Consider the following 25,429-nt stretch of genomic DNA (forward strand, 5'->3'; position numbering starts at 1 on the left):
GGAGTTTCTGGGGAGGGTACCTTTTCTCAATAGAAAGGCAAAGCTGCCCAAAAGAAAAAAAAATGTTTAACCTTTTACCACGTAAAGCATGACATCAAAGGCCTACTCTAAGGATGGCAGTGCAGAAACAGGGAAAAAGACTGTGTTCCTCATGGCATCACACAGCCATCGCGCCGCCTCATCTGTGGACTGCTTCTATAGGAAACAGCTCCCATTTGTTTAAGACTCCAATATATAGTTTTCTGTTATTTGCAGCAAAAGGAATCCCAATTGACACACAGGGTGATTGCAATGAATTGAGTCATCTGGGCATTTGGAAGGAGAAAGGGGGTTAGATTTAAGAAAACACAACTGTTTTATCACAAATGCGTTTATACAGACATACTGGCCCGTGCTCACTCTTTTCTTTTTATGACCAACCCCCACCCTCTCCAGACTGGGTCATCTTTCTTCAGCTAGGAACTGGCAGAAGCAGGGAAAAGAGGAGTCTCCCTATATATCTAATTGCTAGAGTGGCTAGTTCACTCCTGGACACTGGGAGTTTACGGCAACCCCCACAAGCTTCTCTCCTACGTGACCCAGATTGTGCACATGTGGCTGTGGAATCTCCCTGAACCTCCTGGCCCAGCATCAGCACTGGCCACTTTATCCTTGGTATTAAGTGCAGCCTCAGCAGGGGCTTGGGGGAAGGACAACTAGGCTACTTCCCTCTCCAAAGCTAGGCTGGGGAAGGTAGGCAGGCCTGGCGACACCCCAGGGCACCCAGGCTTATTACCCTGTGGGCATCGCAGTAGGCGACATCATCGGAGGAGAAGAGCACAGCGTCCTTGATGAAGTTGGACAGGGCGCGAAGGATGAAGGACACGAACAGGTGCATGTGGATGTAGTTGCGGGTGCAGTGGAGCCTCCTGCAGGGAGAGAATGTAGGGTCATAGAGTCCAGAGCCCGCTGAGGGGCTGGGACTCAGCCAGGCCCACCTGCCCCCAGTGCACTGGGGAAACTGAGGCCCTAGACTTCAGCTCTTTCTGGGTAACACATTCTGTGAGCATAACCTGAATGAGGACGTGGGTCCCCAGATGACCAGTATAATTTGCTACATGCTGTAGTGAAAAAAAAAAAAAAAAGGCCAGCCACAGTGTGGCTCACACCTGTAATCTCAGTACTTAGGGAGGCCAAGGCAGGAAGATCACTTGAGGCCATGAATTCAACGTATTGAGACCTCTGTATCTACAAAAAAAATTTTTTTTTTTTTTAGTTAGCTGGACATGGTGGTGCCTGCCTGTATTCCTTGTACAAGAGGCTGAGGTAGGAGGATCGCTTGAGCCCAGGAGTTCGAGGCTGCAGTGAGCTATCATTGCCACTGCACTCCAGACCCAGCAGCAGAGCAAGACCTTGTCTCTAAATGAATAAATATAAAGCTGGGGCTGTAGGGGCAACATTTTATTCTGCCCTGAACTACCACCATCTCCAGCTCCCAGAATTGTTTTGCGGGAGGGGTGAGGATGGCAACCAGAACGGGAGAGGGCTAGGGGCACAGAAAGAACACAGGCTGCGGGGAGAAAGCAGACCTTGGCTCTGCCACTTAGCAGCTATGTGACCTTGAGCAAGCCTTTCCACTTCCCAGAGTCTCAGCGTCCTCCTCTGCTGCAGGGGACAGAAGTCAGTTACTTGTTCTGCTTCTTCTGGAACCGGAAACAGGCTTTCTTCTGGGAAACCCATTCCAGCTCTGGATTGGAAGGGCTCCACCCTTCTCACCCTCATGACAGACTTGACCAATCAGAGTGCTCCATCACTGTCCATATTGATTGGCTCAGAATTGAGCATGTGACCTAGGCCTGGCCTATGAGAACTCGGAGGACTTTTACTGGAACCAGGAGGGAAGGGGCTCTCGTTGGCCCTGGTGTTGCTGAGCTAGCGGGATGAATGCCAGTAACTACTGGTGGTTGTCTCTGCCACTTCTGCAGAAAGCCTCCCAGAGGATGAGGCCAACCCAGAGCAGAGGAATGGAGGGAGACAGACCTAGCGCTGCTGATGCCGCTGAACACCTAGATCCAGCCACGCCTACAGCAGATGCCTCTGAACTTGCCACTTATGTGGGTCAGGTCGCCTTTGTTTTCCTTACGCTGTTTCGAGGTGGATTTCTGTCTCTTGCAACAGAATCTCGCTAGTACTCCTGTAAAATGGGGTTCCTGTTACCTATCCCATAGCATTGTGTGAAAATTAGAATAATACATATAAAGCGACCGGCCATAAGTTCTCAGTAGTGCTTAGTAAATGTTGAACAAATAAAGGGATGAATGAGGTGACAGGAACATCGATGTTTTGCCATAGGTCAGCTTTAGATCAAGAGATGACAAGATAGTTTACTCAGACCTTCCTCTTTCTGTCCTGGGTGGCTGAGAAGAGACCCAAAGTCTGTGTCTGCGGAGGGCTGGGGTACGGAGAGCTGGCAGTGTGTTCTCACCGGAAAGCACAGAGGATGCCAAGGGCGACCAGGAGCATGACCAGGGAGGAGCTGTAGCCCACGGTGTACATGACTTTCAGCTTCAGCAGGTAGGAGTGCTGCAGAGAGAGGCACGTGTCAGCCCTGGCGGCCCTCCTGGCTAGCTCTGCCCTTCTGTGCCTCACTGCACCCGCTTCAGGCAGCTTGAACCCCACCAACGCTGCTATTCTGTCCATACCCCAAGGACGCCAATACACAGACACATAACACCGTAACATCTTGGCACTGGAAAAGTCCTTAGGGATCATCTGATGCCAATTCAAACTTCCACCTTATGTACAGGGCCCCTTTCCAACTCTCTGAATTCAAGCCTTTGCTTGAATACCTCTAGAGACAAAGTGCTCACTGCCCTTTGAGAAAGTGATTTGGTGTAAAACAGCACACAATATTAGATTTTGTTTATGTGAAGTTAAAATATATTACTTGCACCACCTATTGGTCCATTTTATGCCTTCTGGAGCCACTTAAACTGGATTTGTCTTTTATATAAGGCCGGTTTTATATAGCAAAGTTACAAAGGTCATACAGGGAGGCCTGCCATTTTTTAACACAGCTATTCTGCCCATCTGTATCGCGTTCATTTTCTCTATGTCAAATATTCCCTGTGTCAGGTCAGGTGCGGTGGCTCATGCCTGTAATCCCAGCACTTTGGGAGTCTAAGGAGGAAGGATTGCTTGAGCTGAGGAGTTCAAGACCAGCCTGGGCAACATTGTGAAACGCTGTCTCTACAAAAAAATTTAAATAGCCAGGCATAGTAGTGCACACATGTGGTCACAGCCACTCAGAGGCTGAGGTAGGAGGATCACTCCATCCCGGGAGGTCAAGGCTGCAGTGAGCTGTGATCCAGCCACTGCACTCCAGCCTGCGTGACAGAGTAAGATTCTATCTCAAGTAAATAAATACATACATACATACATACAAAAATATTCCCTGTGTCTTCAACCTCTTTCCACAATCCTTCAACCATTAGTTAAATTAATATGCTCCAGTTTGTTAATGTTCTTCTTAAATAAGACCCCCAGAACCACATAGCTGAAAAGCTCCAGAAGCATTCTCTGACCAGGAAGAGGTAGAAGGGGTCCATCACCTCCCATCTCCCCTGATCTATACATTGCGTGCCTATGCAGCCAAGCAGGCATTCACTTATCCAGCAGCCACTTCACACTACTGGCTCATCTTTGAGTCAAAATGATCTAAGTGGAATATTGGTCAGAAAATTAAAAGATCTGACCAGGCGTGGTGGCTCACACCTGTAATCCCAGCACTTTAGGAGGCCAAAGTGGGTGGATCACTTGAGATTAGAGTTCGAGACCAGCCTGGACAACATGGAGAAACCCCGTCTCTACCAAAAATACAAAAATTATCCAGGCATGGTGGCGTGCACCTGTAGTCCCAGCTACTTGGGAGGCTGAGGCAGGAGGCTTGCTTGAACCCAGGAGGCAGGGGATTACCGTGAGCTGACATTGCACCACTGTGCTACAGCCTGGGTGACAAAGTGAGACTCTGTTGCAAAAAAAAAAAAAAAAAAATTAAAAGATCTGCATTTAGGTTCAAAAAATAAAGTGGCATCAAAAAGAATCAAGGGAATAAAAATTAAAAGAACAGTGTTTACCAACCAAACTAACAACTATTTAAAAGTAATAATTTTCTCTGCAGGTGAGGGTATAGTGGGACTAAAAACTGGTTCAATTTTTCTGGAAGGTAATATATAAATATATATCAAGAATCTTTGAAATATGACCCTTTGACCTCCCTTCTTCCTCCAGGAATTGATTCTAAGAAATAATCAGAAATTTAAAAGCATATTTATACATGAAGACGTTTATCACAAAAGTATTAGTGATTTAAAAAACCCAAATGTCCAACAGTAGAATAGTTAAATCCATTATTTTAAATACAAATGACTTTCACGCTATACCACTAATAAAATGTTGTTTACCAAGAGTTTAAAATAAGTCAGGACATGCTGATATATTACTACATGAAAAGGCAGAATTCAAACTTTACACGTGCAATGTGATTCCAGCTATATGTGAAAACATATTAGGTTGAATTATACGAAAATGGGTTCTGCTGACAATTTTTTTAAAAAATACATTTTAAAAAGAATTATATGAAATTACCTTTTTTGTAGATCAAAAATGATTGAATATCAACAGAAAAAATAAAGAAAATTAAAAAATTGAATATCAGCCATTCCATGTGGTTCAATCTCATACATATAGAGAAACAAGATCGTAAAGAGATATGGTCGATGTTAACAGTGGTTAACTTTGTATTATAGGCTTGCAAATAGACTTGTTATTTTCTTTTATGATTTTTCTATACTTCTACTTTTTCTACAGTAGATAAGGCTATTTATAACCAAAAGAAAAGGGTAATTAATGTTTTAAGAAGGCACAAGAATAGAATAGGGGAAACCTGGCTGACAGTCTTCATGGGAAGATAACCTTGAGGTTAGAAAGGCCCAAACTCCACGGTGTCACGCAGTGTACTGTAGAGAAAGAACACAAGCTTCAGAGCCAGGAGACAAGGGTTCCAGACCTGGACTGTGACTCACCAGCTGTGTGACTTTGAGCAAATTATTTAACTTCTTTGAGCTTCATATTCCTCATCTGCAAAATGGGAATAATAGTATCTACCTTGCAAACTTGTTGGAAGAACAAATACAGTGTCAGATAGAGTACCTAGACAATGCCTTGGCATGTAGGAAGCACCCAGTGTATGGTAATTTTAATTTGTCCCCACCCCACCATCCTCCTTCAAAATGAGTCAGCAGTTTGAGATGGTATGAATTCTGAGGCATGAAATAGCTCAAAAATTAGCTCTATTCTCAGTTATACTGATGGAGTGCTGTGGGCAGCTGGCCACATGGGAAGGTTTGGAGAGGCTGGGCATGTTATTTTAAGAGTCACATTAATAAACTGAAGTATTTCTGGAGGAGGGTGATTGTGTTATCTGAAGAGTACATGAAAAAACTGGGTCCATGACACCTGGAGGGGAAAAACATACACTTAGAGGAGGAAAGTGTTAGACTGAATGACATGTAGAGGAAGGGCCGGACCTTGTGTGTGAGCTCCAGTTGGGGGAAGTTTCCAGAAAGGAGGTAGATTTTTGACTCGGGGTGACTGAAAATTTTCTGACAGTGGGAGGTGGCCTTTGATGGGAAGGCTACCATGTGACATTGAGTTCCTCACTGATGTAACTGCTCTCCTGAGAGCCAGGAGTCACCTATCAAGGATGAGAGGAAGCCCCTTGAAGGGCAGTGAGTTGCCTTCAATTAGTGGTTCCTGGGCTTTGGGACATCAAAGACCTGTGAAATGTCAAAAAATTGAGGACCACTGTGTTAACCTGTAATCTCGCCATCTACAGATGAGCCGCATTGTGGAGGGCATCAGCCTCACTCCTGGGGATGCCCAGACCAGCCTGCAAGAGCCTGAAAAGGCACAGGGTGACAAGGGTGGGGTCAGGCAGAAGATTCTGCACTGTCCTGCAGCTGTGGCCATTGCCTGCCAGGTGACCAGCCCGCCTCTCATGTAGACCCGTTCCTGCCTTGTAAAGCAGGAACCATAAGCCCTCAGCCATCCAGAAACAGCCTTGCTCCCTGGAGGTTTCATGTGACCTTTGGTCATTAGTTTTTTGTTTGTTTGTTTGTTTTTGAGACAGGGTCTCACTCTGTCACCCAGGCTGAAGTAGCACAATCATGGCTCACTGCAGCCTCAACCTCCCTCAACCTGATTGCTCCTGAAGCCCATTCTCTGCATTTCCAGTTACGCAAGCCACATGTGCTTATTAAACCAGTTAGAAATGCGTGTTATTTGCAGTACAAAGCCTTCTTACGAACCTTCATCCTGCCACCCATCAAGATATCATTCCTTTTTAGTTTTATGGATTTTACAAATTTGATGCAAATAAGTCCCCTCTTTTCATATAAATCGATGATAGAACTGTTCCTCTGTAAAAGACAGAGCCCACTCACCATCCCTCCAAGACCACAAGTGCCCACTCCTTGTCAAATCTCCTTATTAAATCGTCCCACTCTGACCAGATCTGAAGACCTCATATATGTTCCCAATGGGATGACAAGCCCTGGGAAGGAAGGAACTGCATCCTTTCCCTTGGAGCTCGTCCTTCCTCACGTAGAGCAAGGCTGATGCGCTAGAGAGAGAGGGGTCTTTGCGAAATGCAGAAGAGGGTGTGCTCTGCCACCCAACTTCCTCCTTTCTCCTTGAATTCTGCCACTCTCCACCCATGCCTTCTCCCATGACCTCACCCTACCCTCCTAGGGACAAGCGAAGCTTGCCCATATTCCTTCTAGGAAGTTTAGCTAATGGGACCTGCTGAAAGTGTACTCCTTGGGGGGACACACACCTTATGGGGAGGCATCAGAAGACAGAGGATGGAGCCCTGGCGCTTTTGGAGCTAGACTTGGTTTAAATCCTACCTCCACTACTTTATAAGCATCTTCCTTAATCCCTGAGCCTCAGTTTCCTCTTCTGCAAAGTGAGAAAAACAATGAATGTACAGGGTTATTTTGAGGATTTAATACTAGCCACCAGCCAGGAAGGCACTCAGTAGATGTTTAAGTGCACAGCAAATATTTACTGGGCGCCCATAGGTGCCAAGCATTGTACTGGGCACTGGGACCTGGAAACGAACAAGACTCTCTGATTTGCCCAGACCCAGCCCTGGCTCATAGCAGGTCCTCAGTGAGCAGAGTGAATGAATGCCTTTGAGGAGCGTGTATTGTAGTGAGGGAGGTGGAGGCGCCTGGCACACGCTGATCATTTTAATGTAACATGGTAGGTAATAGTTGGGGGCCACCGCCGAGCTCTAAGGGAGCCCTTCCCGTGAGGAGGGGAAGAAAGGGCTGGCATTGATGGGCTCGAGTGGAGTCTCGAAGGATGTATAAGAATCAGGAAGGAAAAGAGAGGAGGAAAGTGCTCTCCAGGCAAGGGGCCCTAGCAGGGACAAAGGCCCAGGGGGCAGGCAGGATGGCACGGTGTATATGAGATTTGAGAGACAGGGCCATCCTGGGAAAGGACAGTGATGCAGAGTGAGCTGAGCCCAGACAGGGCCCTGATGGCCACCCTCAGAGGAAGCCTCTGGAGGTCCCCAGAAGAGGTCAGCCAATTGCTGAAGGCAGCATCCTCTCAGCTCGGGTAGCTCTGCAGCCAGGAGACTCCTTCAAATGCTGTAAACATTTTTTTTTTTTTCTTTTAAGAGACAGGGTCTCACTCTGTCCCCCACTGCCCAGGTTAGAGTGCAGCGACACAATCACTGCTCACTGCATCCTTGAACTCCCCACCTCAGGCGACCCTCCTGCCTCAGCCTCCTGAGTAGCTGGGACTATAGGCACGCACCGCCACGCTCAGTTAATTCTTAAACATTTTTTGTAGATACAGGGTCTCACTATGTCACCCCACTATGTTGCCCTGGCCTCAGGCAATCCTCCCACCTCATCCTCCCAAAGTGCTGGGACTACAGGTGTAAGCCACCACACCCAGCCAAAGGCAAACATTTACCGTACACTTGCTGTGACCAGGCACCCATCTCAGCATGCACATACATTAATTCACTTAGTTCTCACGGCAAGCCTACGTTGTCAACATTATTAACACCATTTCCCAGATGAAGAAACTGAGGCACATTGTGATTAAATCTTCCCCAGTCCCACTAAGGTCAAAGTCGGAATTCAGATGCACCAGCCTGGCTCTGAGCATTTAGCCACGATGTTAGTGTCTCTTTCAGTTGAATTAATACAGCACCCCCAGTCTCGCGGTGGAATGTGACAGTTCCTACCTGTGCCTGGGGTCCTCCTAACCCTCATCTCCGGGTCGATAGACCAGGGCAGTGAGGCAGACCCACTGACACCTGTGCGAGTAGGAGGCGGGGGGACAGGGGGCAGCCCTTACATCCTGACCACTGTCCCAGGCCTGCGCCACCCTGTCCTCTCCCAGGGCCTCCTCACCCCACAGGTTCCTGTCCCTGGGTTTGTGGGGTGGAGGTTGATAGGCTTACCCGCTTCTCATTGGAAGAGTCGTTCACGTTAACACCACAGGCCAGATGAGGCCTGGGGAAGGTTTCTGACCAGCCATCCTGTGTGCAGTTTCGGAACAAGGATCCTGTGGGTGCCAAGAGTCCTGTAGGTGAGCTGTGGGCCCAGGCACTATGATTTTCACAGTAACATCTATTGTAACATGGAGCTGCTACAACCACTTTATAGTGTGGAAACCGAGGCACACAGCAGTTCCGGAATTTGCCCCCAAACCACACCCCAGTGAATAGGGGGAAAGTGATTTGAACCCTGGGGCTCGGGCTCCAGAGCCCACGCTCTTAAGCATACACCACATGCCAATCCCCCTTCTAGCCCCAGCTGGGTGCTGCTCCTGACCCCAGACCCTGCCACCGGTTAACAGGCGGGTTCCCCGGAGAATCTGTGGTGGCTGCCCAGCACCTGGACACTCCCATCGTGATTTTTTTCTCAGGCTCCTATTTTTACTCATCTTGCTCCACGGAAGTTCTGTTTTAAATGGAACTTCACGCCCTGCTCATGTAGCCATTTGAAACCCACCAGAGGCCAGGTGCGGTGGCTCAAGCCTGTAATCCCAGCACTTTGGGAGGCCGAGACGGGCGGATCACGAGGTCAGGAGATCGAGACCATCCTGGCTAACCGGGTGAAACCCCCGTCTCTACTAAAAAATACAAAAAACTAGACGGGTGAGGTGGCGGGTGCCCGTAGTCCCAGCTACTCAGGAGGCTGAGGCAGGAGAATGGCGTGAACCCGGGAAGCGGAGCTTGCAGTGAGCCGAGATCCGGCCATTGCACTCCAGCCCGGGTGACAGAGCGAGACTCCATCGCAAAAAAAAAAAAAAAAAAAAAAAGAAACCCACCAGAGTGCCATTGAGATGAACCCCTCCAGGCAGTGCCCCTCACGGAAGGGTGGAGGGTCCTTAAGCCACAACCTGTAGGCTACCCCTCTGCATTTCTCTGCATAATAGATCGTGAGACCACCACAGTCCTCCAGTTCAGCTGCTCACTGCCCCCCACCCCTGGCACGAGGCCACATGCTGGGCCCTCTCACCACGTGGGCCATGACTGCCCCGCCTCCCCAGTACCTGGCCCAGAGCCTCAGCTTATCAAACGCGGGCTGGCTGGCTGGACAGAAAGGCAAATTGAATGGGGATGAAGAGCCTGCCCTGAACTCTTCTCCTAGGGAAGAGGAGAGCGCTTCCCCACTGGAGCTTTTACAGCAGGAGCCCAGCCTGCGGAAGGGAACCACCAGCCAGGAAGGAAGTCTTGGAAGGCCACCGTGAGGAGTTTCCCTCCTCGGGCAGAATGGCCCGGCTGCATTCTGTACTCTAAGCTGCCAAGGAGGGCTGGGATCTGGCTCCCCAGCTCGGTTCGGTGTAGGTGTTGCAGCGTGCAGGGTGGTGATGGCCAAGTCCTGTGGGTGGGAGCCCTGCCACCCCTTTGCTCTCACTGGAGCCTTAACAGCCCCAGCTGAGCGTGGCATGCTCCTTTACACAGACCCCACGGACTGGGCTCCTGGCTCACAGGGTTTAGGGTCTAATCCTCACAGTGCCCCACTGAGGGAGGTGCTGCTGCCCATTTCACAGGCCAGAACCTCAGGGCCCAGAATTGGGCTATGGTGCCCAGCCACAGTGTATGCCATCACTGTTCTGCCCTCCCACCGGGCCCTCTTCCTGAAGTCTCAGGGGCAGCGTTAGTGCCAGGAAACCATGTCCTCTGAGATCCGGGCATGCCTGCCCTGTGAAGCCTCAGGAGGCCGGGAGCCCGGGTTTAGAAGCAGCCAGATCTGAGTTTGAAACCCAGTGCAGCCTGTTGGTCGCTGTGTGACCTTCGGTGCGTCACTTCTCTGTGCCACAAAATAATCACCCACACTGCAAGAGTGAGCAGGGAACATGAGAGCACACGGAAAATGCCCAGGCTGGTGCCAGGCACAGAGCGGGCACCGAGGCATCATTCCCCCTCTCTTTTTGGCCTTTCTAAAATAGGCAGGAGTGGGTGGGGCTTGGAATCTTGGAATTTAGGGGAGGGGTGGGGAGGTTTCTGGAATTAAATCAGGGGAGTTAGGTTGTCAGATGGGAAACAACGGTGGTCAAATTTAGGCTGAGTGGACGGGAAGGCGATTTAAGGGAACACAAACTCCCCCAAGGCCAGAATCGAAGGTTATCAGACAGCGCATGCCTAGAGGCTGGGCTCCCTGTGGGCTCGCCCAGGGCAGCACGCCTGCCTGTTTGGGGCCCTCTCCTCACTGACCCAGCAGGACTCCCAAGACAGATGCTGCATGTGACCCAGGCCAGGTGCCCAGAGCTGCTAACAGGGCAGGGCCCCCGCCTTCCACTCTGCGGAGCTGCAGAGGAGCTGCCTCCCCACTTCCCCAGGGCTGAATTCCTAATAGGTAAGGGAACCTTAACTGGGCACAGGCCAGTGTGCACCGCAGGGGACCCCCGAAAGGATGTTTGTGCGTGTGTGTGTGTGTGTGTGTGTGTGTGTGTGTGTGTGTGTGTATATGCAGTTTGGGGAAAGGCCAGTCCGAAGCTTTTATCTGATTTTCAAAAGGCTCCGGGACCCTAATTAGGTTGGAAAACATGGCAGCTTTAAGGCCAGATCCTCACTAAGTAGGAAGAGAAAGAGGGCCAAGGGGAGTCAGAAAGCCGAGTCTGGGCCTGACCTTGCACCTGACCAGCCTGGGGCTCTAGGTCCCCCACATCTGGACAAAATTTATTTCCAAGCACAGCCTTACAGGGCAGGTCTATTTATTTTCCCCATTTAACAGTCAAGAAAATTGAGGCTCAGCAACAGTGTGCAACTTGGATCCTGGGGCTGACTGGCACCCAGCTAAAAGACATTTCCCCAAGTCCCTTGCAGTTAGATGTTGCCATGTGACTGAGTTCTAGCCAAAGGAATGTGGGCAGAGTGGGGTCCTTCCCAGGCCAGCCCCTTATGAACCTCTGCCATGTGGTCCTCAGGGTCCCTTCCCCTCTGCCAGTCAGCCTGGAAACTGCGTGACGCCACAGTTGTGAGGTGTGGGGTGCTGGAGTCACTGTGTGGAGGAGAGCTGCATGCTAATCAGGAACACCTGTTTCCTGTTTTGGAGTTTTTGTTTTTGTTTTTTGTTTTGTTTTGTTTTTTTGAGACAGAGTCTCACTCTGTCACCCAGGCTGGAGTGCAGTGGCACGATCTTAGCTAACTGCAACCTCAGCCTCCCAGGTTCAAGTGATTCTCTTGCCTCACCCTCCTGAGTAGCTGGGATTACAGGTGTGCACCACCACGCCTAGCTAATTTTTGTATTTTTAGAAGAGATGGGATTTCACCATGTTGGCCAGGCTAGTCTCGAACTCATGACCTCAGGAGATCCACTCACTTCGGCCTCCAAAAGTGCTGGGATTACAGGCGTGAGCCACCATGCCCGGCCTGTTTTGGACTTTCTGTGGACAAATTTGCATGAAGGCTTTGAGATGTGGGGTATTGTCTGTTACAGCAGCCACCATTACCACGCCAGGAAGTGGAGGAGCGGGGTTCAAGCCTGTCTACCTCAACCTCCCCAATTCCCATAGCGTAGGGTGTTGAGTGAGGCTTCAAGGGAGCAGCATGTTCCCCAAATATGTGTGTGAGTGTGCACACATGTGCATATGTACAGCAGAATTATGGTGAGAAGAATCTCCACTGCCTTCCCACAGTCTCTGACCCATGGTCATCTTTGCCTTGCCTGACTTTGAAAGGCTGGTGGATTTTAGTGTTAAATCACCTGTTCTTGTTCAGGCTTCATCAGGCAGCTTTCCTGTCCTGCATGGACCAGGAAACAGGGGCAGCTGCACAGCTTTTCTCAGTTCCTGTTATTATTACTCTTTACCGGATTAAGGGAAAAGGCCTGTGATCTGCAGGGCGGTTTATGGTGATTAAATGAGCCCATGTGTTAATATAAAAATGCCCAGTGCGTGGTCGACTTCTAATCAATGTGAGTCAACTAGGAAAATTCTTAAAACTGCAGTTGTCCTCTGGTAAGAGAACACCCTGCCCCAGGAGGCCAGGGGCTCCCAGGGAGCCAGTTTCTCAGCAGGGCCTGACAGAGGAAGGAAGAATTCTGGAAGGCCAGGCCATTAGGGAGCCTGCCACTGCCAGGAGGGGATCCAGACATGGGGACTGGAACAAGGCCCCTAGTTGCTAAGGGGACAGAAACATGGAAGGAAGGAAGAGCGCTCCTAATTGAAGGGCCTGGGGAAGACAGAAGCAGGCCCAGGCTGGCTCCCCTACTGCCTTCCCCAGTGCACTGCCTCCCGCCCCCTTGCTTGAGACCCTGAGAATTGAGTCCACCCCACATTCCCAAGCAAGGCTTCCGATTCTTTGCAGTGATCTCCCCCCATCATTGTACCCATACTTGTCCTCAGAGAAGGTTCCTTGGCCTTCTGCCTCTAAGCCGAGGCCCCACCCAGAGGGCCACCCCCCAGCCTCTCCGCCAGGCCCCATGGGCTGAGTGGTTACCATTTCTGCTGGTGAGCATCTGGAGGAATCTCGGGCACTCCACCTCCACCATCCGGCCAGGCACAGAAGAGGGCCAGCAGCTTATGTTGTCCCACATCCCCTCACAACCTGCCAAGAAAAGCAGCATCAGACAAGGATGGGGGATGGACCGAGGGTTTCCCTACCATGTTGTTCACATCACTGACACCCTCGCCTGCCTGGACTTCCCATTAGACTACTTCCAAAGTTCCCAGTAGGTGCTGACTCCTCGGGATCAAGAACCAATTGTGTCTAATGCACCTTTTCCTCTTCAGGCCCTTGGACTCTGCCATCTACATGGTAGTGCTCAGTGTTGAAGATAGAAGAAAGTAAGAAAGGGAGGAAGGGGAGAAGGAAAGAAGGAAGACACATCTGTCGGCCAATCAGTTTGCATTAAACGACTAAGCAGCCGTGGGCCTCCCTCCTAGCTGCATGGTACCACTACCTGGGGAGCTTTAGAAATAGACATAGCCGGTGTGGCACACAGGGATCCTGCATGAATTGGTTTGGGTGGGCCCAGGCATCATGTCCTTTAAAAGCCTTCCAGGTAATTCTAACGTTTGACTGCAGGGTTGAGAACTCTTGTCCCACGGTTCTCAAATTTCAGCTTGCATTAGAATCACCCAGAGGGATTATTAAAATACAGATTGCTCAGTAGGTCTGGGGTGGGGCCTGAGTATCTGCATTTCTAACAAGTTCCCAAGTGATGCTGATGCCGCTTGTGCTGGGACCACACTCAGAGCCACTGCCCTGGCCTGTGGACACAGCTCCACAACAGTCACCACTTATTTGCGGCAAGAATATTGTTGAGGATGTTGCTTTCTACATCACTTGAGTTCCCTTGATGAGGCCCCTCCCAGAAGGAGAATCTGGTCTCAATGCAGTGAGAAGCTGAACTTACTGTGAACAGCTAGTATACATAGACACTGCATTTGAAGCTGGTTTCTTCTTTGATTTGGCTGCTAGGAAGCTCAGAGCTAGATGTGTGGCCCACTTCTGAAAACTGAAAGACTTTAAGATGAATAAAAAAAAAAAATCACTAGGGTGTTTTCAGTGCAAAACTAGGCATTGTCTAAGTACAGCTTTCTGGATTATCTGATTCAATGGGGTGTCAGGCCTTTTGTTGTCTTCGAGCTTTTCTGCAACTCTGTAACTTCTAGATGATTGGCAGCAATGCGAATGATTCTCGTCCATAGGCACAATAATTATTGTCCAGTTGAAATACGGTTAATTTCACTTCCCTCCCTGTGTATTCAGCCAGCTTTGCATCTATTTGTAAATTCATATTGCCATTCTGTCTTCTAGGTATGGTACTGTATTAGTCTGTTTTCATGCTGCTAATAAAGGCATACCTGAGACTGGGTAATTATAAAGGAAAGAGGTTTAATGGAAAGAGGTTTAATCCACATGGCTGAGAGGCCTCACAATCACGGCGGAAGACGAAGAAAGAGCGAAGGGACTTCTTACATGGCAGTGGGCAGGAGGACAGGAGGACACGTGCAGGGAAGCTCCCCTTTATGAAACCACCAGATCTCATGAGACGTATTCACTATCACAAGAACAGCGTGGGAAAAACCTGCCCCCAAGATTCGATTACCTTCCGCCAGGTCCCTCACATGGCACTTGGGAATTCTGGGAGCTACAATTCAAGATTTGAGTGGGGACACAGCCAAACCATGTCAGGGACTTTGAATTCTATGAACCAATGATCAGATCTTACTGACTCCCTCACAAATTAAACAAGCTGTTCAGCAGGTATTCATTTTATATTTGCGTGTGAGTTGTGACTGTACTGTCTTTTAAGACATCATTTCACGTAACCACCCACCAATTCTCCCAAAGTTGATCCGAGGGCAGCCACGCAGGGAAACTGCTTCCTGAGACAGACTTCTGGAACCCATGCCCTCTGAGAGGTCATCGCTGGGGCCAGGCTTGGAAGGGGCTGGAAATGAGCTGAGGGACACCCATGAGGGCACAGGGCAGAGCCCAAAAAGAAAGAGCCTGGACTCGAGTCGGCTGACCCGGGCTCCAGGCCCGCCCCACCTTGCCAGCTGCCCTGCTCACTTGCTCGTCTCTTCTGGGAGGACCAGCCCCTCCCTCCTGAGGCTATCCAGAGGAAGAGCTCAAAGCCCACCTCAAAAGCCTGCCTGGAGCAGGCACTGGGACTGGCAACCCCTTTCCCACTGGCCTCCCCGGGCCTGTTCCTTTCTCATCTGGACTCAGGAGGTTGGACTAGGCTGGGTCTCCTGAATGGTGGCAATTCTTAGCTCTGGGGACTGGGCCATGGATGCGGTGTGCAGATGTCGCGGGAGTACGCAGATGGCAAATGCTCAGCTTTTTAAGGAGCAAGAATCTATTTTCAGGCATTAATCTGACCAGACCCAGAGCATCCATAGTGTCCTTGGCCCCGTCATCCTCCCTAAGTGAAATCTCCCTGGCGACCTGTCTCATTGCAGAAGCGTGAGCCTCCTGTCCATATCAGAATGAGCTGGGTGCCTGTCAGAGATATGCAGATCTCTAGGCCCCAGATCCTCCTTGTGAGGCCAGACCCAGGAATCTGCATTTTAAGAATTCCCCAAAGACGCTGCTGCAGTGGTTCCAGGACTTGCTTTGAGAATTTCCACTCTGAGCCTCCCTGCTCCTCACAGCTGAGCGTTCCTCATTTCTAGGCTCAGCGCTCCCCCTGGCTCCCAGGAGTAATTCACAGAAAGTGAGACAGGCGGTCACAGACCTACCAGTGGGGGTCACTGCCAGCTGTGTCTTCACCTTGGTGCCTGGGTACAGATGCCTCCGCCACCACCAGGCAGAGAGCCCAGGAGAGCAGGCTCCTGGGCCTATGATGGGCCAGGCATAGCACAGGTGCTCAGCAAACACAGCAGATGAACAAATGAAGGGACGCCAGCTGGAACCGCTGCCTCCTGCACCAGTCCTCGCCAGGCATCCCTCGTAAACGGGCTTTCACCTTGACACCCAGTTGACTTCTACATTCTGCATTCAGGGCCTGTCAGCTCTGGTGTGGCGCTGCTGGGGAAGAGCCCTGTGCGTCCCACACTTGAGCTCATGTAATCCCATGGCAGTGCCCCCAGTTCCTGAGGTGCCTGGCTCTACCTCCACTTTATAAACGCGGCAATCAAGCAGAGCCAGAAGCGGTTTCCCAGGCCACACAACCAGGGAATGGAGGGGATGAAAGCTATCTTCACCCAGCCCTCCACCCACCTGACTTGTCTCCAGATGACACTGGCCCCAGCTGCCTAGTGCCCTCCTTGTTCAAGCCAGGCTCTGGGAACTGGAGAGAGGAGGGGGGGGTGGGGAAGGGTAGGGTGGGCAGGGCCAGGGCCTGGGTCAGGGAGGATACTGGCCTAGAGCGGGGAAGCCACAGCAGGTGTGGCCTGTTTCTCCCTGAAGAGAGGCCCAGCCCCCTAGTGGGAGAGGAGAAGTGGGAGGGCCCAGAAAGGAACCCAGTCCTGAAATCACGATGCCTGTGGGGGCTTTGGAGGTGGGGCAGTCCCAGGAACCACAAGGGCAGGCTGCGGCCATGAGCAAGGGTATGGTAGAATTGGAGAGGGACACAGAAGGCCGTGTGTGGGTGGGGCTTTCATAGGACAGTGGAAGCATCTATGAGGCCAAGGAGCAGGGGTCTGTGTCCTTGGAGGCAAATGGGAGATGAGGAACCCCTTGGATATTCCAGAAGCTTCACCTGCGAGGAGGAGCGGGAGCTTCTCTCTGCTGCGCACTCCCCGGGGAGGGCTCCGCCACTATCCTGAGGCTGCCTGTTCACATTCCAGCTGTGGACGCTGCTGGCTGGGCCTGAGCAGGGTCTCGGGAACTCGGCAGGCCCACCAGGTAACCCTGGGCCTACCCAGATGCCTGTGGGATGGAGACTTGGTCCTGAGGACCCTTTACGGACAGCCCACTGTTTGTCTCCATGCTGACCTAACCTGGCACCTGGAGTTTCGGGAGGCGGAGGCTGACCCAGGGCCCTCTTTCCCTTTGCGGCCATCTCAGGGTGGCAGCAGGATGCCTCGTTTCAAGTTGCAGCTCCCCTGCCAGCTTGGGTCAGCTTCTCTTGCATTGGAAGCAGCTGGGGCATTTCCAGAGCATGAAAAAAGGCAGGAGACTTTTGCCTCACTTGGGGAAAAACATTTAGCCCTGGCTGGACTGGCCAGGTCAGCCAGGGCACCAGCCGCAGGCTGGCTGGCTGGCTGGTTGGCCAGACAGATGTGGACGGTGCCAGCACGTCTGAGAAGCTTCCTAACTTGGGTCATGTCAGGCAGGGCCCCCAGGGACGCCTGGGGACAGGCCATGCCAGGCCTGTGCTGGATGCACATCACACATCAGAGCTGAGGTTGACAACAGCCCAAGGGTCAGTAGGGTCACTGCCCCACAGCAGAGAGGAGGGAGCTGAGGCTCCAAGAGGGGGAAGTGACAAGTGTGGGTGACAGAGCTGGTGATAACGGAGCTGGGATCCCACTCAGCCTTCCCATCTCGCCAGCCTGGGACAGGCTGCCTCCTCCAGGCTGGCCTCGGTGGCAGAAGACCTGGCTGCTAGCCCCACACAGCGTTGCTCGTTTCCTGAGAACCAGTGACACTGCCTTGTTCTCTGCCAGCCCTGGCTCCACCATCTGGGCACAGAAGGCACAGAATAGACCCAGGGTTTCCCATAATACAGTGAGCTCACCACTCACTGGTGGCCTGTGCTTTTGGCTGGTATATGGTTGAACATTTTTTCATAGTTGCACTTTTTAAAAGAAAATTTAATGTGTATTAGAGACATTATAAAACTAGCATATCACAGCTGTGATTTTATAGCTACTATTGTTTAGGATGAGGCTAAGTTTTTTAAAAGTCCATTGATTGAAAGGAAAACATACGAAGGAAACCATAGTACAGGAGGCGTGTGGCTATAGCCGGGCTGGAGGGAATGTGGCTTGGGGGAGCCGGGCAGTCCGTGTGGCCTCCTCGGTGGAGGCTGCCTTGCACTGTCTCCAGGCTTTGAATGCAGCATCTCGGACCCCACTCTTGGACTCCCCAGTCCCCCAAGCCAAGCATGAATGAGAGGCAGGGGAGAGCGCTCCTGGCTTAGCTTCGGATACCTGTCCTGGCTCTGGCCTTCCCAGGCAGCCATGGCAGGGAAGGGACGCAACCCAGGACTGGGGTCACCCTGGGCAGTTCTAGTTCCAGAGCAGCACAGTTCACTGCCTGACTCGGGGGTGAGCGGCATTCATTGAGATAGGGGATGGGGGAGCTTTGTCAATAGTGCCACACTTACTGAGCCACGAGGGAGGGGTCACCGCCCCAGGAGAGCCAGGGCTAGAAGAAATATACATTAGCTGTGTGGGCAGGCACATCCAAAGCATGTGAAGAGCAGACCTCCCCACCCCTTGTTGTCTCTGATGGCCACCTCCGCCACCAGCTGTCTGGCTGGAGGGGGTTGGATGGAAGGCTGGGAAGTTTAAGTGGGGAACCAAGAGAAGACAATGCCAGCCCACAAACACCGCCTGGGGAGGAGGGGCTGCCTGCCCCAGTGCCCGTGGCCCAGGAGGACGGTATGGGATACCAGGTTGAGGGAGGTGGTGTGGTGGAGATAGAATGGGCTTTGGACCCAAGCCTACCTTGGGTATGACACTTAACCTCCATGAGCCTCAGTTTCCTCATCTATAAAATGGGCACAGTGATATTTCCCAGGATTTTTGAGAGAATTAAATGATGCGTGGGTACAGTGGAGTACTTTCTGATCCATCCATCTCTTCTTTTTTCTTCTCCTGTTTTTTTTTTTTTTTGTTTGTTTGTTTGTTTGTTTCTGTTTTTTTGGTTTTTGTTTTTTTTTGCTTTTTCTCTCTCCTTCCTCTTCAGATTGAAGTCACAGAGAAAGGCAGGAAAACTTCCTGGCTTGGGTTTCCAAAGACCTCTGGGGGATGAAGAGGTATTCTGGAATAATCAAAGCACTTGGGAAAAACAGAAAAAGAGCAAGAATTCCCACAGGCTGGGGAGAGATGGAGGGGAAGTGATGAGTTGGGACATGGAAGGTTCTAGAAGGGGCGCAAATACCCTGCTGCCCAGCCAGCCCTGAGGAGGTGGGATAGCCCAGAGGAGAAACGGCTGTGGGGGCAGGTCTAGATGGGCAGACCACACACAGCCTTGCCGAGCCCATGCCTCCCAGCAAAGCACACGAGGGGCCAGTGGCCCAGGATAGATGGCTCTGCCAGTCCCCACCTGTGACTGACAGCATTGTCAGCCGCAGGCAAGATCCCCCTGAACACGGTGGTGCTACGTGAATCTCTAGCCCCCTGGGAAAACTGCAGGGGAAGATCCAGAAATGTCTGCCATCCCAGGAGAATGCAATCAGAATTAAAGTCAGAAAATGGAGAAAGTTCTAGTTTCACCCAAAGGGGTTTATAGATAAAGATTCATGGTCTTTATATTTGTGGAGCCCCTAGTCTGAAGGAGACCCAGCAATGTCAGCTTCCTCTGGCCTGCCCACAGAGATAGAGAGGTGGCCCCAGAGGCAGGTCTGGGTGGGTGGGAGGAGGGCTGAGAGAGGGGAAAGGGCCATCTGAAAGGGCAGGACAGTGCCTGGGAGTTTGCCCTGCATCTACCTGGCGTGGAGCCTCCATCCTACAGTCCTCTATTTATAAATAAGCTCAGATGGCCTGATAAAAATCTGGGACTATTTCTGGAGCAATGTGTCAGGCTGCAGTGGCATGGAGCCAGGCTGGGCCATGCTGAACTGGGCCACTCACACCCCTCCATGTCCCTGGTGCTCACTTCGTCGGCTGATGGGGTCACTAGGGAAGCCACAGCTCCTCTTTGTCTTGCCCTTGTGTCTGTCCTCTCCTACCTTCTGGTTCTGCTGGTGTTTGCTTTCTTCTGCCTACGGACTGCCACATCCATCTCTTAGGCACCTCCACCCCTGCTCACCCCCACTCATCCCTTTCTCCTCCCCAGAACCCACAGTGGCTTAGGACGAGCTTCTGCACAGCAGCCTGTTTCCCAGTTGCATCGTGTCTCCCTTTGCCTCTCTTGGTTCAGCCCTGGCCCCATCCCCAGGCCATCCAAGGGGCAGCCTGGTGAGTTTTCCTCAACTTTGCTAATGGCTTGACCTACAGTCTTAAGTCAAGAGGGTGCCCCTGTCATTTGTGATGGCTGGACACACAGGAGCTGTGGTCAGGATGGGGCTAGAGGAGCTGAAATCCCAGGGCAACAAAGGTATTTAAAAGCACATCACAGGAGAAACAGCTAAAGAGTCTTGGAACCAGGAATCATAAGCTGTCTGATGGGATGAACTCTCTTGAGAGTGATGAGGTGCCCATCACTGAAAGTATTCAAGCAGAGAGTCATGGAATTAGGAGACTGGGAAGAGCATCAGACACTGAATGAAGTCTGCACTAGATGAGATGAAGAACCCTTCCAGCCCTGACACCGAGCAGCCACTTCTCTGGAGCAGGCTGACCCACCTATGTCCAGAAGGCCAGCCCCAGGCCAGCTTCTGAGCATGGGGAGCTAAGTCCCTTCCCTTCCAGAGGCTGCACAAAGTGTGTGCCACCCTCACGGAACCCTCCTCATCCACCGAAGAACTCTTCCTCACCTGACCTAAAGCTCTTCATTTCACACCACCTTTCAAGTGAATTAAGGATAAATTGCCAGCAGCAATTTCTGTCTTTTTGTTTGTTTTCTCTAATGGAAAACCCTTCTCTCGGGAGGGTAAGGTTATCAGTCATTCACAGCTCAGTTGTGCTGTGTTTGATTAGACTGGATGGCAAAGCGGAGTCCTGTTTCAGCTCTGTGTGATCCTGGGCCCCTTGGAGCCTGTTTTCTCATCTATGAAATGGGAGTAATTATAGTGCTTATTGCACAGCTGTTTTAAGAACTAAAAATGTAAATTTTTAGAATGTTATACAAACATAAGCTAACATATTTTGGAAAAATGAGCCAAGATCAGTGGTGCCAAGGGAAGAATGGGCAGAGGTGAGCTGTGGGCAGCCGTGGAGGATGGTCCAGGGCGTGGCTGCCAGAGGGCATCGGGGGCCAGGAGACTCCAGAAAGGAGCTAGGAGCTAGGAATGTTAGAGAAAACTGCAGTAACAGCCAGCACGCGTGAAGAACTAATTCATACTACACCATGGATGAACCTCAAGAACATTATTCTCGGCAAAAGCAGACAGACACAAAAACTCACATAGCAAATTCTTCCGTTGATATGCAATGTCCAGCACCGGCAAATCCACAGAGACAGAAAGCAGATTAGTAATAGCCAGCAGCTGGAGAGAGGGATGGAGGGGAATGATGACTTAATGGGTACAGGGATTTTATTTTGGGGTGATGAAGATATTTTGGAATGAGATAGAGCTGGTGGCTGCATACGGCATTATGAATGTGCTAACTGCCATTGAATTACTCACTTTAAAATGGTGAATTTCATGCTATGTGAATTTCACCTCAATAAAAAAGGTACAAAATAAAAAGCCTGTTTTCCTGGACCCGTGCTCTGGGGAGTGGGCAACCAGCAGGCAGACAAGAAGGAAAAGGGGATGACATGACCCCACTTGAAGGCAAGGGCACTAAGGCTCAGAGAGGGCCAGCGTCTTGCTCAAGGTCACAGAGCACCTGTGTGACAGAGCAGGACGCACGCCCAGGTCTGTCTGACTGTCGAACCCACACCTTGCATGTCACCACACTGTCCTTCTGGAACATTCTTTCCCTGGGGAGAGTCATGGCCCTTCCACCAGCCAGCTCTGAGGGGGTATTGACTTCTGTAAACAAAGTAATAAATAGCCCTGTGGGGCAGGCCATGCAGTTATTAGGGTGACCGTGAAATGTTCCCACAAAATGCCAGTGAGACCTTGGCCACCTAACCCGGAATAGCTGAAGAGTTAATTTTTTATTTGTGATAAGTGTGGCGGGCTCGGTGACAGCTCCTTGAGTGGTGTTTCCTGTAACTCCTCTGGCGTTCAAATATTAACCTCTACCCCAGGGAGCTTAACCATTAACCCCGCACCCTCCACGGAGAGCCCCAGCAGTGCCTTCCCCCACGCAGGTGCCATGATAGAGCCTCGGTGCTGAGAGAGGCCCCCTGGGCACCAGATCTAGGCCTTGGCCATTTCTCCTCTCAGTCTTTTAGGGGATTTTCCCTAAGACATCACACTCGCTCCACAGTCCCAGATGGAGCCCTTGGCCCTGGCTTCTGACCCCCTCAGTGCGGCAGACCTGAAGACTTTTCCAGCAGGCAGAGTACTTGGACATCTTTAGGGCTTTAAAACCATGTTTTCAAAGTAACAGATCCCCTTTTCTAAATGCACCCCGCAGAAGGTCAATATGCAAAACAGATCCCAGTGACAGCTGTTTGTGATGCAAGAGTCAGCTGAGCCACCCTTTCACCCACCTGCATGCTGGCCCTCCTTGGTTCTGCCACCAGGGCCTGGCCAGACACCGCAGCTCTTGCAAAGCCAGGGGAGCCCTTTTCTCAGGGAGAATAAGGTCCGGAAGAGAGGGGTATGGTCAGGGCTTGCCCAGGTCCCCCAGTAAGTGTGAGGCAGAAGTCAAGCAGGAATCCCCAATGAGCTTTCTCAGCCCTGGATGCACAGTCAGGACCTGGCAGAAAGGGCTGCTGCACTGCATGGGGAGCCTTAGGGAAGAAAGATGACCAATTCTGCTCAGATCAGTCGACTCAGAATTGAGATATGGACGTGGGTGCAACTTCCCACCCACATATGAATGTGCACTTGGCATTGGTAAGGTGACTGGGCAAGAGGTTCGCAGAAGAGGCACCACCCACAGGCAGGGCTGAGCGCCTAACTGGACCCCAGCCATTCATGGCAGAGGTCAGCCTGGCTGCACCAAAGGGCTGGGACAGAGGCCATGAGAGGAGCTTCTGCCTTCTTCAGGTAGTAATTCACTTATTCCCCACAACAGCATCATGAAGTTGATCCGATTATTTTCCCCACTTTAAAATGGGCACATTGAGGAGTGGGGAGAATCCTCTACCCAAGAGCCCCAGAAAGGAAGAGTGGCACCGACTCCGGCTGACTCTCTTTGCTTCCTGCCTGGCATTCAGCCCTGCTCATCTCACCAGATCCAGCCGTGAGCGGCCTCATAGAAGACCCTCTCCCACCATGGTGGGGAGAGTCTCTTCCTCGAACTGTGACAGCCCAACAGGAATCCTGGGTGCCCAGAGGGGAGCAGGAACCCCAGCCAGCATGGTCACTAGTCAGGGCCTGAGTGAGGCAGGCAGAGCCGGCTCACCACTCCATAGCGGAGGGCCAGGGAAAACAGGGACTCACCTCTCTCCCCCAAAGCCAGACCCTGGAGGGCATCCCTCCACCGGTGACCAGGACCACATTGCTCGCCTCAGCTAATTTGTGACAAGTTGGGCAGCTGGGGGCATTTGTGTCCTCTGCAGGGGCCTCGCCTGCCTCCAAGGCTCCATCTCATCTCCCACTCTCTCCTTGGGGCTGGCGGTCTTTTGTTTTCTCTTTTCTCCCTGTTCTCGGTCATGTATCTGCCCTCATTCACTCAGTAAGTCAGTCAACAAACACACAGTGAATACTCGGTCTGGCAAGCCCTGTGTCAAAAACACTGGGAAAGAAGGAAGGTGACACTGTTGCTGCCTCAGGCTGGGGCAGGGAGAGTCCAGGAAACACACCTTTACAGTGCAGTGCAGAGGTTCGAGGAGAGAGAAACAGTCTCCTGCAGGAGTCGGGGTGACTCGCTTGGCCAGAGGAGCTATGGGCATTCAGACATCATTCCTAGAGGAGTCTGAAAAGGCGGGTGGTTTCAGAGGGAAGAAGATGGAGAATGGTGTTGTAGCAGAGGGGTCTGCATGTGCAAAAGCTGGAGGCAGGAAAGAAATGGACAGGCAGGAAATTGCAAGCAATTTGGTTGAGAGTTGAGCTGATTGGCATGTTTGGGGTGGAGATGTGGACAGGGGCCACATCAGGAGCTGGGCCTCATCCTGGAACCACTGCAGAAGAGTGGGACATTTTTTTTTTTTTTTTTTTTTTTTTTTTGAGATGGAGTCTTGCTCTGTCGCCCAGGCTGGAGTGCAGTGGCCGGCTCTCAGCTCACTGCAAGCTCAGCCTCCCGGGTTTACGCCATTCTCCTGCCTCAGCCTCCCGAGTAGCTGGGACTACAGGTGCCCGCCACCGCGCCTGGCTAGTTTTTTGTATTTTGTATTTTTTTTTTTTTTTGAGACGGAGTCTCGCTCTGTCACCCAGGCTGGAGTGCAGTGGCCGGATCTCAGCTCACTGCAAGCTCCGCCTCCCGGGTTTACGCCATTCTCCTGCCTCAACCTCCCAAGTAGCTGGGACTACAGGCGCCTGCTTCGTCGCCCGGCTAGTTTTTTGTATTCTTTAGTACAGACGGGGTTTCACCGTGTTAGCCAGGATGGTCTCGATCTCCTGACCTTGTGATCCGCCCGTCTCAGCCTCCCAAAGTGCTGGGATTACAGGCTTGAGCCACCGCGCCCGGCCGTTTTTTGTATTTTTAAGTAGAGACGGGGTTTCACAGTGTTAGCCAGGATGGTCTCGATCTCCTGACCTCGTGATCCGCCCGTCTTGGCCTCCCAAAGTGCCGGGATTACAGGCTTGAGCCACCGCGCCCGGCCACAGTGGGACATTTTAAACACATCTCGTGTTAAAATAACCATCCCTTACTTCTCAGTGTAAACGAAAGTTCACCATCAGCCCCCGAGCGGCTCCGCATTCTAGGCCCTATGTCGTAGGGCTGCTGGCATTGGAATTTCAGGCATTGTCCTTGCGGAGAGGAGGTGGGGCGCACCCGCGGTTCGGCTGCACCTCAGACTGGCCTTGTTGGTACCTTGCTTCTTCCTGTCCCAGACACAGTTGCCGGGGGTAGCAGGAAATCAGAAGGCTCTCTTTGGTGCCCCCGTGAATGCCATAAGACCATGGTCTGGCTCCCCAAGTGCAGTCAGAGCCACAGGGAAAGTGCAGTCAGGTAGAGGGAAAGCAAAGGCTCACACCATGGGAGAGATGTCTGTTCTGTCCCTGTCCCTCGCGCAGTGGCCGAGTGCATGGGCTAAAGCACATTTGCCACATCCACGCTGCCGCCTCTGCTGCTCACACGCCCTCATGTTCCTCTGCTTCCAGCTGCTCCTGACAAATGAGGACCGGGAGGGCTCCAGACTGGCTCCTGGGTCCTCTTCCCTTCCCGCTCCTGTACTGTCCTGGTGCAACCTCTGCCTCACCTGCGCCTATGCGGAGGTTTATCCCCAGCCCTCATCCCCACTCTGAAGTCTCAGCTCTACACGTCTAAAACTACATTTGTGATTTTTTATCTCCTCTCCTCCAAAATACTGATCTTCCTTTACTTCTTCCTCCAATTGCTCAAGTCAGACACCTGGGGGCCATCCTGGATTCTCCGTCTCTCACCTCATTCCCAGCCCAGC

General features: G+C 51.5%; 1 protein-coding gene across 1 annotated transcript in view; it reads right to left on the minus strand.

Moving 5' to 3' along the window:
* Positions 1 to 25,429, minus strand: part of SCTR (secretin receptor) — a 66,911-nt gene that overhangs the window by 21,373 nt on the left and 20,109 nt on the right. Inside the window, exons 3-6 of the mRNA XM_010362150.2 lie at positions 13,013 to 13,120; positions 8,525 to 8,628; positions 2,465 to 2,562; positions 776 to 908 (exon numbers count right to left, since the gene is read on the minus strand). Of these exons, the coding sequence (XP_010360452.1) occupies positions 776 to 908; positions 2,465 to 2,562; positions 8,525 to 8,628; positions 13,013 to 13,120 (443 nt within the window). The remainder of the gene's footprint in view (positions 1 to 775; positions 909 to 2,464; positions 2,563 to 8,524; positions 8,629 to 13,012; positions 13,121 to 25,429) is intronic.

This window comes from Rhinopithecus roxellana, chromosome 14, assembly GCF_007565055.1.
Source record: "Rhinopithecus roxellana isolate Shanxi Qingling chromosome 14, ASM756505v1, whole genome shotgun sequence".
Lineage (NCBI taxonomy): Eukaryota > Metazoa > Chordata > Mammalia > Primates > Cercopithecidae > Rhinopithecus > Rhinopithecus roxellana.